Genomic DNA, 19,640 nt, shown 5'->3' with positions numbered 1-19,640 from the left:
TGTATTAACTAAGTACCAGCTATTACACTAATTAGTTATGGAAAGAGCAAGTAGCACACATCGATAGCTTGTAACACATTAGTTAACCATTCTAATTAGTTAAGACTAATTATGATCTATAATAAGTTATTGATATTCAAATACTATATAATTAGTTATTTATACCACTCAGGCACAGCACTGCAATTGTCCAGCTAATCCCCATACATTGTAATAATTTGTTAATAACATTTTAATATTAATTATTATGAATAGTTATCAAAGAGTTCTCAATATCTAAATAACTGTCCTCATGCATTACAGCTGGCCACTCAGGGTGCAGAATCATAACTGGTTCTACAAATTAACATACATTACAATAATAAACGGCGTTATGATCCGATATTAATACACTACAAATGGTCATCTACACCACTCAGGACACCGCATCACACCTGGTCCGGCTACTTACAATAGTTATTGATATTTAAATAACTCTTTCAACAGACATTGTAACCAGCCATTTATACCAATTACAATACGTAACTAGAATACATAATTAGTTATTAGTACTATTTAAAGAATCATTAACATACAGTATTATACTTAGTTATTAATGCCAATCACCACACTTTTTAGTCTGATGCCCATTTACCGTACCCTGCCGTAATTTTTAATGCTAATGACCATTAACATGTTGTTTGTTATACTCAGTCAAGACTCATCACCATATATCACCACTTAGTTATTAGTATTAATTAGATTTGAATATATTATTATAATTAGCTGGTGATTTTTAAACACCATATTATAATTAGTCATTCTACTAGAGCATAGTTATAATTTGCTAATTACTATTATGGCGGGGGGGGGGGGGGGGGGGGGGCGGGGGGGGGACCAAATTAAACTGAAGGCCCGAACCAATTTTTGGGCTACATTTCCCTTTTTTTAATGGTGATTCCTAAAGCTGGTATTGTGCCCCCCGCCCCAATAAAACTATTTCCTTAGTGATACCAGCCTCTTCTGATACAAGAAGCTTGTATTTGCCTCCTCTATGTAGTTTCCACGGAAGTCAAATAAGACTATGCCAAGTATATAGCGTTTGTCTGGTCATGAGCTAATTAAAATATAAATCAACTTTATATAGCCATAAACCATTTTAATAGACAGAGGCACAGTGCAGCTTATCCAGGGAAAACTGGAATTGTATCATTTCACTCCTGAAACGCTAGCGATAATAAAATGCCGAGCTATAACCAGAGTAAAGGCTGCACTAACCTGTAGTGAGGAGGGGGCAGCTGTTGGATGACGTCGTGGATTTTAACCAACCGTTCTTCATCTGTAGCCGCAGAAACAGCGTCCTGGAACAAGGCAGGAAGGGATTTAGCTGCAAATAAGACCAGATACCTGCCACAGCACCTTGAACCACGTGGCCAATGTACTGTTCTGCAGTAGCGAGGCGGATTTTGTTGTTGTTCTCTACCTTCGGAGAGGCGTCTGTCTCTTGGGGACAGACCGGCACACAGATAATAGGAGAAAGGCCAAGTAAATCGAGATCTGGGCCACTTTATAGCTTAATTGTACAGAGCAATTCCTTGCAGAGGGCGTTCAGCTCCAAGTAGCATTTGCTTCTAATCCCACTCCTGTTCGAGAAATCATTGGGGAAGGGCAAATGATGGGGGAATTCTTGCAAAGCATTGGTAGTGTCCAAATAACCTTCTGCCAGGGCCCCAAAAGTGGAATCATTAGGGTGTGGCATGGGGGCCAAAGGCACGTCTGAGTAAACCTAAGGGGGAAACAGAAAAGGGACCCCAAACCTGGGGCACCGCTGCGTTTTTGAAATGGCGGGATGCCACCGGCAGTGGGAATTTGGTGTGCGGGTGGCACAAAGCGGATTGGTGTTTGTTAGGCTGGTAATTTTGGAGCTACGTGCTTCTGATCTCTCTAAAAACCCCAACTTAAGCAGAAGTGAGACAAAGAAAGGCGTGTGGAAGACAGGTTCAGCATTTGTCTCTTCGACCCATTGTAGATGAAGTCACGCTGAAGTGGAAAGTGAAAGGCATTGCCTCATACTTACTGAGAACTTCTCGTAGAGTTGGTAGGTCAGCAGAGGGTTCGGGAGTTCACGGAAGTACAGCTTGCAGAGGGAGCCCACGCAGTGAATGTCTTGGATGTAAATATCCTTCGTCAAGTCAGGAATCTGCTCGGAGTCAAACTCATGGCTGGAAATGAGAACAGAAAAATGGGCAAAGGGGTTTGAAAAAGAGGAATGAAAATAAAACCCAGCGCAAATTACAGTCAAGAAAAGCAAGGGTTTCCTGCTTTACAGGAAAAAATAAATACTTAGTCACCAAAGCCACACGACCCACGGTTGTGGTGCTGCTAGACTGGATTTTTCCAAAATGAGACTTTTTTTTTCCCCTCTTCTTCTCACAAGGCATTTTCAGTCGGTTTTACAACTGATTGGCTAGTCTGCAATCCCTTTTCCTGCAACAGGGCCTTTCACAAAGTCTCCAGAGAATGTCTTCCAAGACCATGGAGACAATCTGAATATTTAACGCCCGAGGGCTGTGACTGGGAGCTGCCCGGAGGAGGAGTGCCCACAGGTCTGAATGAAAGCTGCTGCCCCTTTGCATTTCAAAGGCCTGGAAATTGAAATGATAAAGCAATGCCAAACAGCTGCGCATGGGAAGTAGTGTGCGCAGAAATTCCTCGGGGACAAGCTGGTGAGCTGAGCACGCCTCTGCTACAGGGTGAAGAGAGCCAGGAACCACATGAAGAAAATGCCTGAGCATTCCCTTGGTTTTCAGAGAAAGAAAAACCAAAATCACAAACGTTCGTGAAATAAAAGCTGAGCTTAGAAGGCCGAGGGCTGGCTCGCTGCTCACGTATGTGCATGGAAAGTGCTGTTTCAAATTAGCGGGACAGATTTGCAGGGACTAGCGTGGTGAGTCAGGCCACAGGGAGCTGCGAGAACACGGCTGCTCCAGCTGAAGCTCGGGTTCCCTACAACCGTCTTTAAGCTGTAAACCAAAACTGCTTATCATCGACGCGGGGAGTCATCCTGTCTACACTACAACCACAACAATGTCGGGGGCTTGGTGGCAACATCCCTGGCTTCTCCCCCTGTCCAAGCCAGGCAATTTGTAACACAGAAGATGATAGATAAAACATGCCTTCGGCACAGCTCGAACACTGAGCTCGCCTCTCTCTGCCTACGGGACAGAACCAGTTTGCACCCGCGTCCAAGGCACCAGGTGTATTTGTAACTGCAGCGGTCAACCGTACATCCCTTACAAGGTCAGGAAGGAGCTCCTTCCTTCTCCCAGACACGAAGGCTGCCCGAGGGAAGCCGCTTATATTACGCCAGACTGGGGGGCAGAAGAGGTCTCTACTTCTTCAGGCAAGAGGGTGAACAGTCCACCCCGGTTCCTCATCCCAAAGACAGCACAGGAGGAGGAAATAAAGGTCTCTGCCCCAATCCTCAGCGTTCAGTATATACTGCTCCCACAGGCACGTTCTGACTCATCGCTCACTCACTCACTCACATCTGGGAGAGAAACTTATTTCCTGAACTTGGCTCCACGGAAGATGAGAGAGCTCAGAAGGGAGATCAGGGAAAGACACCAACCCACCCCATACAAATATACTCAGCCTTGGCTGAAATCCTCTGGCCATATCCTGCCGTACTCCTGGTACTCCAGTATATTTTCCCTAGGAATAAATCTCATGCCCTGTCAGAGACCTATCCCCGCAGAAGCAGAATATGAAGAAAGGGAAGCCCTACGTTCAGCCTTTTTTCTCTCTGCACTGGCTGTTTCGAGAACTACATGTTATTTCTTTTGACTCCAAAGGAAGATTTTTGTATTTTTTTTAGTAGAAGAATACGACCTCAGTGTCTCTCAAAAAAACACCAGAGCCAGGATACAGGGGGACACATACCACCTCAACACTCGCTCTGTTTTGCCTACCAGCCAAATAAAAGGCGGCTACTGCGCTACTGAAGAGCCAACTGCTGTCCCGGAGTAAATCTCCCATGTGGAATAAATTCTCTAACTTTCTCTCCAACCAAAAAGCCCTTTAAATCCGGGAGATCCAATTCTTCTATGTGAAACTTAAGAACAGTGACTCATTTATGAGGATACTGCAGCCCTAGCTTTGAAATAAGCCTAATGATCTGTTTATATAGCTGGAAACCACAGCAATGCAATGTGTCCTACATTAATCAAACACTTAGGAAAATCCGTAGCGATGTAGATGAACAACAGGGACAGCGTCTACAAGTTATGCCTCGTACTCCCTTCCTTTTGTCTTTGGAACATCTCAGAAAATTGAAAAATAGGCTGTCACTTCAGTCTCTCCTGTACCGGGGAATTACGCCATTGAAGTTTTAGAAAACCATTTTTAAAGCGCCTTTGGAAAACAGGGAAGGGGGAAATGGTCTTGGCAACACAAAGGGAAAAAATGGACTCGGGCAGCGATTAGAAAGATGGTCCAGCACAAGTCAAAATGGGCAATTAAAGGGATGTAACTGAAGCGAGGGCAAACATTTTATTCAGCCAAGACTGCTGTGGGCAAGAGCTACAATCGGAGTCTTTGGAGCCTGCACATCAAAGCCTCGGGAGCAGGTTTTTAAAATGGAACTTGCTGTGATGAGAAACAGGATTAAGCTGAACCAGAATAAGCCCATCCATACAAAGGTTTGTACAGTAACTGTACCGGCTCAAACCTGTCCACTGAACTTGGGAATAGCTGGTGCAAAAAGGATATCCTTCATATGGAAAATACCCCTTTGTTGCCTCTGCGAGGCCGTGGGCCTAGGATCAACACTGGAATTAGTCACATCCCACTAGGTTCCCTCAGCCCCTTCACAACAGAAAAACGCATACCAAATGATGGGGGGAAAAACAGCCTCACAGAAGGATAAAGACCATTTACCGTGATGAGAACAGCTCCTAACGCACCTAGCCTTTCCCTGCACCGCCGCGCGGCATGGCATTGCCACCCACCAAGAATTATGCAAGTAGTCTTTGCATGTTACCAATTAATTGCTAATATGTCAGGAGTCCAAAGCAGCACGGAGAAATATCAGCTGCTCAAAAGGGCTCCGGGAGCAAGAGGAAACAGGAATGAAATGTCACAGCACAGTGACACCAGAGCCTTCTGATACTCTATCCTGAAGGAAAACTTCCTGCAAAACGAATTCCACTGAACAACCCCGTGTTTCTCCAAAACGGCGGCAAACCTAGCGCACCATCCATCGAGCACCGACTGCACACCCGCATCGGAGCTGCTGGAACAGTCTGCCCCGCAACTGCCACAGTGCAGGCTTCTGAAAGCACAGCCTTTGAACCTAGCGCGTGCCTCATTCGTCCCGTGCAGACAGGTCTGTCAAACACAGCGCCCTTACCGTAGTTTCTGGATGTTGGACGCAATCCCAGACAGACGATATATTCCATCCACAATGCCATGTTTCTCGATGAATTCAGTGCAGCTCTTGAGGACCTGGGGGACTAAAGAACAAGTGTTGTTGGTTAGCTGAGTGTGTTATTAAAGTCCTAGTTCAGGCTGTGGTCTTGTCAGCTGCTATAAACTAAGCCCAGCTGGGCTACTGCTTTAGTTCTTCCTTAGAGGAGAAAGCCTGTGAGAAATTTAACTTTAGGAGTTGGTGTGGAAACCGGTCAGAGGTGTTCTTTGCTTTAAAGAAATGCCAGGATACAAATTGGGTTGAAAAAACTCAATTCTGGTCAAGCAGACAGGGCAGGTCCCATCACAACTCCCACAAGAACTGTGGTGTTAAATTCCATTCCAGAAGAGCTATAAAATTGAGTAAATACACTCTCTTTGGCTAAGGACTCCCTTTGTTTTCAAATCTATACAGGATTAACCGATACTGCTTGGTTTAAGCAAATGTAAACATGAAGGAGATGCTCCTTTCTGCACCAGGGCCAGGAGAGTTGTTACAACTGATAATTTCATCCCCACTGTCTACCGGAGCGTGACTGGATTTAGATAGCTACACAACATACCGCACGCTCACAGAAATTGCGGACAGACCGGGGTATGACAAAATGGAAAAAATAAGCCCAGAGGATATAATTAGGTGTCAAGTGAACATTCAAGCCGCTTCACCAGCCGATTCCTTCCAGTTGACTTCTCAGCCTCATGCAGCGTCCACCGCCGGAGCTATCTGTCCATCCTCGTGAGCTTAAGGAGGAGCAAATTATTTATAAAAGGGAGATAAAACTGCCCTGAACACAGGAAGAAAGTTAGGATTGAGCTCTTGTGAGCATCAGCAAATCTTGATGGAAAAAGCTCAGATCCTTGTGGATTCCTCTGCAAGCCACCTTTTTGCTACAGCTCCTGCGATGATCTAGATTTATTCTTACATTAGATGCCAGGTCTGATCAATTTGCCATGTGACACAGATTCTGAACAGGTCATGTGGCAAATCCCCTTATATCAAGCAGCAAGTGCCATCTGCCAGTCAGTTCTCCTAAGCGCTACTGAACTTAGATGCTCTGTGCTTTCCCCTCCCCAGCCGCTTCACTGCTTTTTTTCCGGCTTGCGACACACACTCACGCAGCTAGGGAAAAGACTCATTTTCAGTGGTTCCCTGGAAGTCAGCAGGCGCATCCTGGGCTAAGGGCACATCTGCTCTGCCCTCGAGCACAGGACAGAACGAAACCTGTAAATCTGCGTGGCACGTCAATCTCGCAGGCTCAGCTACAGTAGATTAGGCCCTGGACCCGCGATACTCAAAGATACCAAGAGACAGTCAAAACTGAGTCAGTCAGACTCTAGTATTGCGCTACTAGGCATTTACAGCATCTCACCCCGGTTTCCAAAGCAAGGCGCAGACTTTGGGGCAAGCAGAGCCCTTGTACGTTAAGCAATGGCATAGAAAGAGGCTTGGAAACCAAGTGCTGCTTTTTTTTTTTTTGGGAGGGGGGGAAACCAGCAGAGGTGATCAGCTCCTGCTCTCCCCTGTGGGTGCAATGGAAATGTCAACTTCCACTAATGCAGCCGGAAGACGTTTGCGGAAGGAAACCTCAGCATCCGCTCTGAAGCTAAAGGTACCTCTCGCAGCCTTGCGAGCTCAGAGTAGCACCACAATTGTTGGCATTAGGAATCAACCAGACACACATTTGGACATCTAAGCCAGGATAAGCAACAGCTTCTCACCGCTGAGTGAACACACATTTGGAGAGCATGTTGGTGAAATGTGCATCAGCCATCCACAACACTGTAAGCGACGTGTCTGAGCACCGAGCAGGCGGAACAGACGGCCCTAATGTTTCAAAAAACTTTTTTGGAGGACACCACTTACCCCTTTACGCAGAAAGACTCAACACCTCTTGAAGAGGAAACTTTTTAAGGCTTTAAGTGGACAAGGAAAGAGTTATATCATACTCAGGCAGTTGCCTAAAAGGGCTAAAATATGTTTTGCATTGCACTACAGCGTTAGGAGACAAGTGTGACCCAGGTATAAATCGGTGCAGCAAAGCAGAGATGAGAACAGCACCATCCATTGCAGGGAAGGCAAAGGACAAGGCTTTAGATTCCGACACAGTCAGCGGTGTCTTTTCTTCTGCGAGAAAAGAGAGCACCCTAGATTGCAAGACACACTAGACGCACGCTCATTTTGGTTTCACTGAGAACCAAGCAAGACGATGCGAGATGCCCGCATGTGCGTCTCTCCCCACCACCACCCATTACAAAAGGTGAGAGGTCACAAATCTCTTCAGTGAACGGAGCGAGGAGGCTGGGCTCAGCGCTGCATCAGCGGCACTGCCTTCTGCCAACTGCCCGACTACGAGAGTCGCAAAGGATTGGGTAAAGGAGTTTACCCAAGTTTTCAAGTGTCGTGGCAAGATCTGCTAATGCTTAGCTGCAAAATCCCAAAGACTTTAACGGTCCGTACTGGAATCTCAATAGGGGTCCCCTTGAAATTAGTAGCACCCGTTGAAATAAATAAAGAAGCAAACAAATAAATAGCACGTTCCCCGCCTGCCTAATTCCTACCAGGGAAGCTGACACCGTCTGAGAAGGGCGATGCACACACTGTGTGGGGGAGCCTAGACAGACAGCTCTCCTGTTTATCTACATACCGTGAACACCGCTAGGACACCCGCCCGCGCTGCCTAACTGAAGGCCCGTGCCACAGGGAGCCGGCTCTGCGTGTCTCCAAGGCCTTACCCTTCTGGGGTTTATCTAGCTGCGTAAACAAGCAGCACGGTAAGAATGGTATTTATGTACCAGTTCAGCTGAGCAGCAACCTGTTGCGACCACGTGAGTCAGGTCACGGGAGAACAGGGGGGAAGGTGAGGGATGCAGCACCAACGACACGCTTCCTGAAGTACTTCTCACGGAAGGTCTGGGGCACAGTTAGAATAATTAATACACACTGAAAAAATTCTAGCAGGCTTGTTCTACGCATTTCCTAATCTGGTTACCAGGACGATCTGTTCTTTAAGCTAAATATATCATGCCAGCACCACAGATATTTTGGGGGAATTCTGCATGGTTGGAAAAGTGACTGAAATTCAAGTAGGGCTATAATTATACTTGAAGGCCCTTTGCTGGAATGGCGAGTTGATTTTTCAACAAAGATGACACCTGACAATTACATGTGTGTTTAACCTCCCTCTCCCCTTTGAATCCCAAGCCCTTTAGTGAAATACACGTTTATATATTTCTGCATATACACACGTATGGAGGGAACAGCGTCTATTACCACCAGAATGGAATGGCAGGATGACAGCACAGGCTAAGACTTAATTTTGCGACTGTGAAGCATGCCAAGACCACCACCTACGGTGGCTTCTGACATCACTTTGTGACTTTTTCAGGTACCTGTCTCTGCCTATTGCATAAATCCCACCACTTCTCAGTGTTCGGGTCCTGATTTTGGCTTCTAGATCCCAAACCAGCTACCAGATCTGAATCAGAAAGGTATCTCACCGCCTCACAGCGGGAGACTGATGGGAGATTTCTTCTCATAGGACGTAGTAGGATCTACACTAAAATTGTATTACTGTTAGTTAATGACTGTGGTTTCCTGCAATTGTAACAACCAGCCTTGGTGACGCTGGTTGTATTAACAGCTGTTGTATTAGCAGCCATAAAGGCCCACCTGGCTCAGCACCCCGTTTCTGACAACCACCACGAGCAGGCCACTTTGGGAAAGACGCAAGGAGGGAACAAGCACAGGGTAACCCACAGTATATTCCTCCAGCCCCAACAATCCCCTGTGCCCAGAATTGGCGCCTGTGCTTATTAAACCCAGCACACAGCCCTTTCCAGTCCCACGTTCCCGGCAAGTAACAACAGCGTACTAATACTCACTGTTGGTTTTATTCCTTCTCTGAGCAGTACGGTCTCCAACCGCTGACTCCAGATAATCTCTCTGCGGTGAAGTCACTGACTCAGCTGCAGCCTGCTAAAACCTTCTGGCAGGTGCTACATTTGAACATCGCCCTTCGCGAGAATCTGAGCACCGTGCACATCTCCCGTTCCAAAATCAATCGCCTTCCCTCATTCCCTCCCTCCCGTCGCTGTCTCAAATAACAGGTAGTTCCAGGAAACAAAGCGCAAAAGGCTGGAAGTGTGGACGCATCAGCAAAGGAGACCCTAGCATATTTCATCACCATAGCAGCTAAAGGAATTTCTTCAACTCGTTCCTGAGCATCTCTCAGCTGGTTCGAAAGGTTTATTGCATCTCCTAGGGCTCGTTAAGTGGTTAATTCTTTGCCATTAAGAGGAAGCAGAAGTTTTATGGTTTTCATTCTGAAGAACATTTTGATTCATCTTGAAATCGGGCACGTTTCCTTTCCTCTCATCTTGGTTTTATTTTTTCCTTTTTAATCTTTTGTAACGTTCTCTCCCTGGGCTTTGGGAGGCTTGCTTTGTTTTTATTTTTTTTTAATTTTCTTAGTACGTTACTGGAATCGGAACTATTTGTTCAGCCTGGGGAACGAGGCCTCCCATCAAGCTCCCCTCTAGCAGCGTTGTTTTCACAGTATTACAGCAATAAGGTGAACTGCTGCACAAGCCCAGGCCTTTCGGCTGGTTAACGGACCATAGCACGCTGAAATGCAGCGGCTCAGCTGAATTCCACACACAGCAAACAAACGCGGAAAGCTAAACCTGCAGCCCAGCAGGAACAAGGAAAATTAAATAAACTGTCCTGAGCGCCACTCTGAACCGCCTAAACAAAGGTAATAACCATGGCTATCACGTACCTGTGGCGATACTTAGGAAGCATAGGAAAAGAACAGAACTGAGTGAAGGAGTGTCACAGAAGGTTAAGGGCTGTGTTCGGAGCCGCAAGAATATAAATTTAAACAATCAGCCACAAGATAAAGTTTAGGAGAAGGCAGCTCACTCTTCATTGTCCAGGCTGCCTTTAGAAACAGTGAGGAAGGATGGGCGCATGCAGAGGGCAGGGCGCCCCGAGAGCACCCGCTACAATACAAAAGGTGCAAATTGCATCGTTCCCCCGTCGAGATTTCGTGGCTAGCTGAGACTCTTGACAAATTCTAGACATCTGAAATGAGCCCAGTCAATCCCGTCTCCTTTGCCGTATTAACGCGTGGTTATGTAAAAACCTAACAATGAGTATCCTCACCCAAAGAAATACAGTTGCTTTTACCCCAATCATTCTTCCTATTTTTAGCTCAATTTTGAAAAAAACTGTCCAAGTATTTTCTAAAAAAAAAAACCTCCAGTAAAAACCTGTAATAATTCAGACCGTAAGTTTTTCTAGGAACCTCATTTCAAACTACTCATTTCTGAAGCTCTTCCCTCCACCTTACAGTGAAAGTTACACAGAAGGTGCAAACCAGCACGGGGCAGAGAGGTTAAAGATTTCCTTTTTGTTGTTCTGTATGAGCTCCCTGCCACCCAGGGAGTCACCTGCATGTGTCCTTTTATAAGCACGCAGACCCCACCACCCCCTGCACGTTCAGGGGGGGAAAAAAAAAAAAAAAAAAATCAAATGTTAAAAGATTCTCTTCTAAGGACTTTTGTCTCGCTCCTAAATCCGTGTCCTCTCGTTTGAATCACCAGGAGTAAGAGAGAAGTACAAGACCAAACAAACAGCGAACTTCCTTCAAGATGTTCTCTTCCCGATTTCCAAGAAGTGACACACATTAAAATTATTTATTCCGTTGATGAGTTGAGTAAAGTCCGAGCCAGCTATCACAAGCTGCGCTATTTCCTGGTAACATGCAACGTTTTTATCCGAAGTGTGACTTTTGCACTTGGGAAAGTGCAATAATGGAAGAGGGGGCCATAAAACACGAGTCGGTTCCAAGGGCAGATACCACGCAGTGCCCGTTTGTGGAATCGGCCTCTGGCACCGGACTCTGCTTTTTAAGACTGGACTTTTTTTTTTATGGCAGCTTACCCAGGAACTGTGTAAAAACAAAGTGCAAAGTTCAAGCCTGAGAAACATAAATCCCACAGTGTTGCATCAAGCTAGGAAGGTAGATAACCACGTTTTTCAAGTCCTGTGATATCAGCAACGTTCTCGATGTTGTGGGTATGCCTACGCTAGGGCATTTTTGCACTTGAGGACTGCAAGCGGCACCTTACTGCGCTTGTATCAAAGGCTGGAGCCTTGGTAATCTCCCAGGCTGTATCCACCTAATTCTCTGGAGTTGGCTTTTTTCGTTTTTAATACAAATTATCCACAAATGGATTAAAGATACTACTGATACATTCGTATTTGGACTGTGTGCTAGTTTTTTCTGTTTAGATCAATTACACCTACTTACGTAAGTTGTGAGGGGAAGAAGTATCCACCTCGTTAAGAGCGGAGGCATAAGAGCACAAGCAATTCCTGTACGGACTGCAACATTGCTCATGTTTGTTCCCCCTACAGCTGTAGTGTTTCGAAATGCAAATTAATTTTCAACTCCCCGCTGTCCTCTGGGTCACTCAGGCATAAAGAATTTCTCTTCTCACAGCTGCAGGCAGGGTAAAAAAGAAGGGGAGACAGAAATTGCCTCTCCTCTTAGCTGCAAAAGCTTGTTCTCCCTTTCCGCAACTACTTCCCCCAAACAAGTAACTCTCCACGGGGACCCCATGTACCTCTTTGTAATGCTAACCCCGTACCCAACAATCTTGAGTCCCAGCAATTCAGAGGGCAGATGGTGAAGCAATAACAGTGCCTGTTATGTTTGGAAATTTGCCCAAAATAGCTCAAAACTATTGGCCTTTAAAAGTATCAACTCTTGTTGAACGAGCTTGTGTAGCAGAGAACGCATCTGCAGGAAGTGGAATATTCTCTGCTCATCTGCAATTTGGGTCAGCTATTGCACTTTTGGATCCATCTGTTGCGTTACACGGGTTTGTGGGTGCAGAGGCACATACTACCAGCTTGGAAGAAACATTTAGGCACCTAAAACACACAGTCTTTTCACGATTTACACAAGTGCTCCAGTGAATTCAGCACCATTCGGTTTCCAAAATGGCTGACACGTTTAGATTTATGAAATTACGCAAACCCAAGCAAGGAGCAAAATAAATATAGGGGATACGTACAGGTAAGTTCACTTATTTCCTACAGACGTGCACAACGCCACTCTGGATCTAGCATGCCAACCTGTGTTAACGCTTGAATAAATACTATTTAATATTTCTATCACGCTCTACATCTTCCAAGTACTTCACAAGTATTAGAAACCTACCCTTGTGGCACCTTGGGGCAGATACGAACTATTAGTTTGGTTTTACAAGCGTGGCGATGGAAGGGGAGATATCAAGCAAGTTCCCCGAGGCCACGAAAGGTGTGTGAGAGATGGGGTTTGAGCTCACGAGCGGCCGGCTCCCAGCTCACCGGCCAGAACTTTGACTACAGCTTAGGTCACTCATTGCCCAAGTCCTTTGGAGATGGATTTTGATTAAAAAATTACTATAAATTGTGCAATACTGAAAGGAAACTGGTTTTGGCATGCCTGAGGCTGACAGGTTTTGATATCTCGCCAACCTCCTGAAAAGAGGGACAGCCAAATGAAATAATAGGCAGCAGGACGGCAGGATGAAAGGAAGGGTATGGCTAATATTACCTGTGAGCTCAAAGGGGCTGTCAAATCACAACAGCCCCACTGAATTACTGCCCCGGAACGCAACTTTACAACCGCTTTTGTCCCCCATTTACACTGCCTGTGCACGGAGCCGTGGCAAACGCGGACTCGGGTGCAAGTGAAAGTGCTGAGACAGGCCAGCATTTCTTCACTGCATAACATAAAACAAGCAGGAAATGATAAAGGATCATAAGGAACAGAGGCGGTCAGTTTGGGCTCCAACATGCAAGGCAGATCAGTAAGAGTATGTGTCAAATCCTCCCCTTTACAAATGATTTCTTGGGCACAAAAGTAAATCGCTTGGGGAGGAGAAAAAGTTAAATGTGTCTCTCTGGCGTGCAGCTTACAAACAACTTTTAAAGTTTCTAGTAGTGGAAAAAATTTACTGATGGAAAACCATGTCTGTCCTATCTATAGGCTGCTGCCTCCTGTACTCGTCCATGGGCACTGACAGACCTCTTACAATTTCTTGTTAACGAAATAAAATATTCCGGCGTAGGATTTGCCCTTTCACAATGACTAGCCATGCACTATACAATTAGTTTCAGTTTTCTCAACAGGACCATAGCGCACAGAAAAACACTATTGGGGGAGGCAGAACAGGAAGATTTCCAGTTTCCTCAATACCTGCATTAGGTAGGCTTGTCAGGAAACACAAGATACAGCCCCTGGTTTGTGAGCTGTAGCCCTGTTTATGAATCCTCCACTTGCCGTGTGTTTTATTTATGGCCCTCTCTCCCCAGATATCAAGGAGGGCATTACAAAAATTACTGGATAAGAAAGGATGCATTATTTTTCCTGCTGTGCCAATGGAGAAGTTAGGATCCGCTTCTGGGTTTTGTTTTTTAAACACCTATATTATGGTAGACAGGGTGAATCACCCTCCGGGTATACCCATCTGCTTTGACGGGCTACAAAAGTTAATTGACCTTAGACCTGGCTAACTGCTAGGTGCCTAAGAGTAAAGGAGATGAACCCGACTTCAAAGGACTTGCCCAAAGTCACACAAGAAACGTCTTAGCAGAAAAGAGAATCGCAAACAAATCCTTCAAAACTCAGATTTATGTCCTGATCGAGAACTCCTTTGAAAGTCCTTTAAAAAGAGAGACAGCAGTAAAAGCAGGATGCCACATCCGAACCTACTTGCAGGTTTGAAACTTTTTAGTCCACATTCAAACTTGTCAGCTTGGATACTCTGAAAATACCTATTAAAAGTACAAAAATGCCCCGAGGGTCCGTTCGCAGGACGAATGCATCTCATGTAAGCCTTCAGCCTCATCCACAGCCAACGTTCTCCTCAGCCCATTGTAATGACTGTGGCCAATGTCATCGTTCTGATCCAAGTGTTACGGCTAACACACACGACCTAACCTTTTTCGTGCAGCATCTCAGTAAACCTTTGCAGAAGAACAAGAAGGTATTGCTTCAACAAATCTATTGACGTGGTTGCCAGCGTTCAAGTCGTAACAATTCCAAGCATACCTGGGGACCTGCGCTCCAGGGCTGCTGTACCGCCACGCAACTAATTGCTGTTTGAACTGTAGCGGGCCCAGGTAAAGCTTGAGGATCTATTTCTGATGGAAGCCCTGCAAATGCCAGAAAGTCTTTCTGAAGCGGAAGTCTTGGAGCAAAGCAATTCCCTATCAAGGACATCAGGAGCAGGGGTTTCGCCTGGGCCTTCAGAACATAAATTGGAAGTCCTTGGATGTCAGGGGCTGCCTTGTGTTTACAGTTAAAAGTAGTATTTAAAGAAAGGAAGGGAAAAAAGCAACAATTTTGTAAATATTTATAACTTTCTACTTTTCAGCGAAGTGTGCTTTACTTCTTGTTTGTCTTGTTCAGGTCCAATTTCATTCTCCAGCAGTAAGAGCGAGAGAGTGGAAACTGGTCAGATTTACCCTCCAAGAGTTAAAACATCAAGAAAAACTAAAATTAATAAGTATGTAAGACTCAGCTGTCCTGATTTCCAAATCGAGGCTTCCTTCACAGATGGCAAAGATCCAAAGCCAGCCAGGCAGACTTTTATTATCGTGAAAATTATTAGCTAGTAAAAGGGACTCCTCACATTAATACTAGGAACCAAAGAGATGACATCTAGATTACCAAACTTATGCTTGAGCTAAGGGGAACCAGATTTTTACCGATCCCTGCCAAGATGCTGCCCGAGATCTCATTCCTCGTGTTTCTCCGTTCTGGTAACAGTATTCTCCCTACACTCAAATCTGCAACGAATTAGCATCAAAGGCAACTACATCACCCAAGTGCAGCCAGGGGATGGCTGGAAGGGAAGGATAACACCAGGGGACCCAGAAGAAGCTGTGATGCCACCAGCAATCCCAAGGTGTCGTTAAGGAGCTTATCGGCAGAAGAGCACAATAACCAGCACAAGAGAATAAAACCATCCCTTGCAAACAGTTGTTGCTAGCGCCCAGGATCAAGACCCTGTATCTGCTGTAATTTCATTCTGCACGCAGTTCTGAAAAGTCTCAGCTTTCATTTTATTTGTTCTTTAATCCTACCCAACTTGTCCAAAATAATGGCTAATAAATTTGGGGAACTGGGAAGAATAGGAAGGACAGAGAGCAAGAACCAGGTGTGTTAGGAAACTTTATCTTTCGCAGGCATTTACTTTTTCAGCAAGAAAAGCAATACCTCTTCCTGTTGATTACAGATCACTGGTGTTTTCTAGTATTTTGAAAAGGAGGTATAGGTCCTTCAAGACAGGAAACTTTTAGATTAAAAATGAGTGCCATTTCTAAATCCATCTTTTCCAAATATGGAAGCTGATGATATATCAATGCAACAAATGCATAAAGAGGTACGAAAAATACCATTTGCTTTTAGTCTACAAAATCCTCTGTCAACAGCGCTGTGTTGAACGGATTGCCTCCTGAAATGAACACCTGACACCACCGTTTTAGGGTACGCCAGGGTCAGCCTGCACTCCACCCTAATCGCCAAGAGAGAAATGATCGTCTTTATCAAGTGCCAGGCAACAGGAACGTTTTCAGCACGGAAGAAGAGCCGCCAGTATTTTATACCCCATCCTCTGTAGTCCAAGAAATTCCAGCACGTTATTCCCAGCAGCATTTCAACATGAAGTATATTGTAAGGTAACTCCTCATCTGCTGCAGCTCACAACTCTTTTATTCCCAGAAGAGCAGTGTGGCTTTTCTCTGGCGCGCTGACCACGCGAGAGACCCGGCTGAGCGGTGGCTAACCGGCCCCGACCGGTCGGCGAGCTCCCGGAGCCAGAGAGAAACGGCACCGCCGCAACTGCAACACCAAGTCTGCGACTGCCTGGCCTCCCCGTTCGCATTGCGGCTCCGTCCGGCCCGCCTCACTCCCTTGCATAAAGCCGTAGCTGTGGCCACACGCTCTGCCAAGAACCTGCCCGGCTTTCCAACCCACCGGCCTCTCCGTGCAGCCAGGCACAAAGTTTCTGCTAACCGCACTACTGCGGACTCCTACACTTGTCGTAAATTCAGAAGCTGTGGAGAGCTCCGTTGTGAAATATTCTGAGGCACGAACGAGGACGTGGTACAGATGCTGCAATGCAGCATTTATTTAGCCAGCTCCCACACTAAACAAGCACATCCTCTGCAAGCACAATTCTTTCTAATTGGGGTCAAGCTAAATTTAAGTTCTATTTGGTTTCCTTTGAGAGAAAAAAATTATGGGGAAAAAAAGTCACTCTACCTACAAAGGGAACAAGGCCTCCTCCTCACGAGTCAGGGATTATGCTGTATTTGCTGCATCTCTCAGCTCCATAAAACAAACTAGCGTGGCAGGTGTCAACAGCACCAAACCAACTGGGAACATCTCTCAGGGCGATGAAGAAACAGCTACTCCCTGCTAAGCTTGGTCTGCTTCCAAATGACGCTTCCTTGGCAGGGGAAGTATTCGAAACCCAGAAGGAGCCAACACATGAATAACGCACTAAAATTAAATGGAGACGGGCCTCTTAGGGCAGGCTCCGTTGGGCGACTAGGGCCGACTGGAGAAACATTGTGCAAACCAACATACCCGAAGGGAGCATCACCACAACCTTTGCTAGATTTAGACCCAACAGAGAAGCCAAAAATCCTTCCCAGCAAAACTGGTTTTACTCCTACAGGTCCCAGCCCATAATTCAGTACCGACATGTGACAGAGAAGAGGAACCAAAAGGACAGACCGCTGTTACTTTCTCTGGAAGCAGCACACCTATGTACACGCCAGCCCAGTGACCAGGAGCACCGTGGCTCCTAATTCCCATTTTCCAAAGCAGCTTGGAACACAGATGATTTTGAAAAATAATCCTGTGATCTGCCCGTGACTCAGATCCTCATCTAAGAAAGCGGACAAGGAAGCTTCCTTCCCCTCACTGCTATCTTGTCTACAAGGGCCTTTGGGAAAGGACTGTTTCACTCCACGCGGAGGTCTAACTCCTACCGCACAAGGGCTCCATCATTGTTTGGACAGCTCAAAGTGTCAGCACACTACCAACCGGAATTAAAAAAAACAACACACAACCAAACCCAAAAACCCAGGACACTGCCCGCCTCCAGTTGCCAGCCCAATAATCACCACAGTCCCCAACATGAATCACCAGGCATACAGAAAGATTTTAAGGCACAGTACTCACCCCTACCGCTGTTACTGCAAACTATTACCTCCCTCCCTATACCTGCTTATAGCGTTACTTCTCAGATCCATACACGTCAATTAAAAGAATGACAAACCGCATCCTCATCAAAAATGAAAAGGCAGTAGCAACACCAGCCTGCTTGCTCCACTCATCCCATCTTACCCAGACACCCTCCCCTAAGGAGAAACTCCAGTAAACAAACAGATTACACCCTGAGGTTTAGCAGACGCAAGTTCTGTCACGCCAGCCTGAGAGGAACCTTTCAGGAGAGAGAGTGCGCTCTGCCTCAGCGCAAGGCTAATCTCAAAAACTCAGGTGAACGAAGACAAAGGCGTTGCTAGTTCAGAACTCGGCGCATGCTGAACGTGAAGCGAGTGTACGGAGCTTGGCAGGGTGGCATCACCTGGGCTCTTGCTCCGTAACAGTAAGACGGGTCACATTTCTGTATCGCCTCCCTCCTATGCATCTCACGCCAATTTATCCTCCTTCTGAAAGAGGCGCACTGGATGCAGAATGAGAGTGATTACTTGCTGAGCCCACAGAAAGACGACATACCGCAGTAGGTGAAACATTCCCGCTGTGTTTGTAAACTCCCTTCTGGGTATACAGACACACGATCGCAAATACACTCTCCTAAGCTAAGCAATGCCAGCCAGCTGCCTCAACATAGCGTTCGGTAAAAAAACATCAGACCTATTTCAGTTTTTGTCCTTCCTGATCCCTTTTGTTCTCTCGGTCTGCTCCCCTCTCACCATTTCCTACCTAAAAGACAAGCAAAGCTTCAGATGTTCATGACTGCAAAATTGGGACGGCTCGTGTTGTTTCACAGCGAATTCTTGAGAATTTAGGCTTTGTCAGCTTCCCAAAGCTGACCATTAATAAAATTCTTAACATAACTCCAGTTTGGTTCAATATTGCATTTCTGAGGAGCACATGAATGCCTTGCAATTCATTTCAAACACTGTGGACGGTGTCCTCTTCTCCTTCAGTCCTGCTACATCTTTTGGGTAATGGACAGCAACCCATCAAAACTAGCATTAACCTAAACCAATCTATGAGTGTGTTGGGTTCTTTTTTGTTTTCTGAACTGAGATGTTTTGTCTTGTATTCCTGAAGCATTACCAGTAGGTACCACGCACAGATTTCAGCTAGAGTACTCCGTGCTCCTATAAAAACACTTGTTTATGTTCTGGTTATGGGGTGAAGGAGCAGGGCTGCGCATCTTTGCTCTATCTAATGCAACTTGGGGTCTCCTGTGATATCTCAGTCTCCTTTCAGCAGATCAGCGCTGCAGTCGGCTCCAAGACTGAGGAACGTTAATGCTACAGAATGAGGGAATCTTAAAATGCTGTGCATGCAACGGAGCTTGATTCACAGGAACCCAGAAACGTCTCCACAAAACCAACCCCGGGGATTACGTCACTTGGAATACAGGTCAGAGAGCTGACTCACACAGAAAAAAACCAATCCTGCTGTGTGAAATGGAGACATGCCCCTGTTAGCAACATTCAGTTTGGATCTGCTTCACTCCAGGGAGTTAGGAAGGAGTTATTAAATCAAGGGTGAAAGCAACCGGTAACTTCTCAGATGGAGAGACCTCATTAGCACAGCTCAGTCACAGTCACTCGGTTGCACGTGACGGGAGGGGAGTGACCAGAGCAAGAAGTGAGCTCCTAGAGACTGTCAAACAGGAGCCTCCAGTGGAGTTAGAACAGTTTAGTGCAGCTCAGGATGTCTCTTTTATTGCTAAATAAAATGCGCACCCCTTAAAGCCAGGGGAAGAAGTCAGCGCAGAGGGCAGGGAAAAGCTTTAATATTGCTGACTTGCGCCTAACTAAAATGGACAGGAGGAGGGCTGGGGTTAAAAGAGAATTCTCTTTCCCATTAATGAGCTCACTCTGCTGGCATGTCTCCTGCCCTCCAAGATCGCTCCCACAGCAG

The 19,640-nt window shown here is 45.9% G+C and overlaps 1 protein-coding gene across 1 annotated transcript in view; it reads right to left on the bottom strand.

The window, feature by feature from the left end:
• ARHGAP32 (Rho GTPase activating protein 32) overlaps positions 1-19,640 on the bottom strand; it is a 34,587-nt gene that overhangs the window by 13,374 nt on the left and 1,573 nt on the right. Inside the window, exons 2-4 of the mRNA XM_009322594.1 lie at positions 5,390-5,492; positions 2,057-2,201; positions 1,258-1,340 (exon numbers count right to left, since the gene is read on the bottom strand). Coding sequence (XP_009320869.1) covers positions 1,258-1,340; positions 2,057-2,201; positions 5,390-5,492 — 331 coding nt within the window. The remainder of the gene's footprint in view (positions 1-1,257; positions 1,341-2,056; positions 2,202-5,389; positions 5,493-19,640) is intronic.

The sequence above is a fragment of the Pygoscelis adeliae genome, unplaced genomic scaffold (assembly GCF_000699105.1).
Source record: "Pygoscelis adeliae isolate BGI_AS28 unplaced genomic scaffold, ASM69910v1 Scaffold224, whole genome shotgun sequence".
NCBI classification, from domain to species: domain Eukaryota; kingdom Metazoa; phylum Chordata; class Aves; order Sphenisciformes; family Spheniscidae; genus Pygoscelis; species Pygoscelis adeliae.
This window is presented reverse-complemented; position numbering and strand designations above follow the sequence as displayed.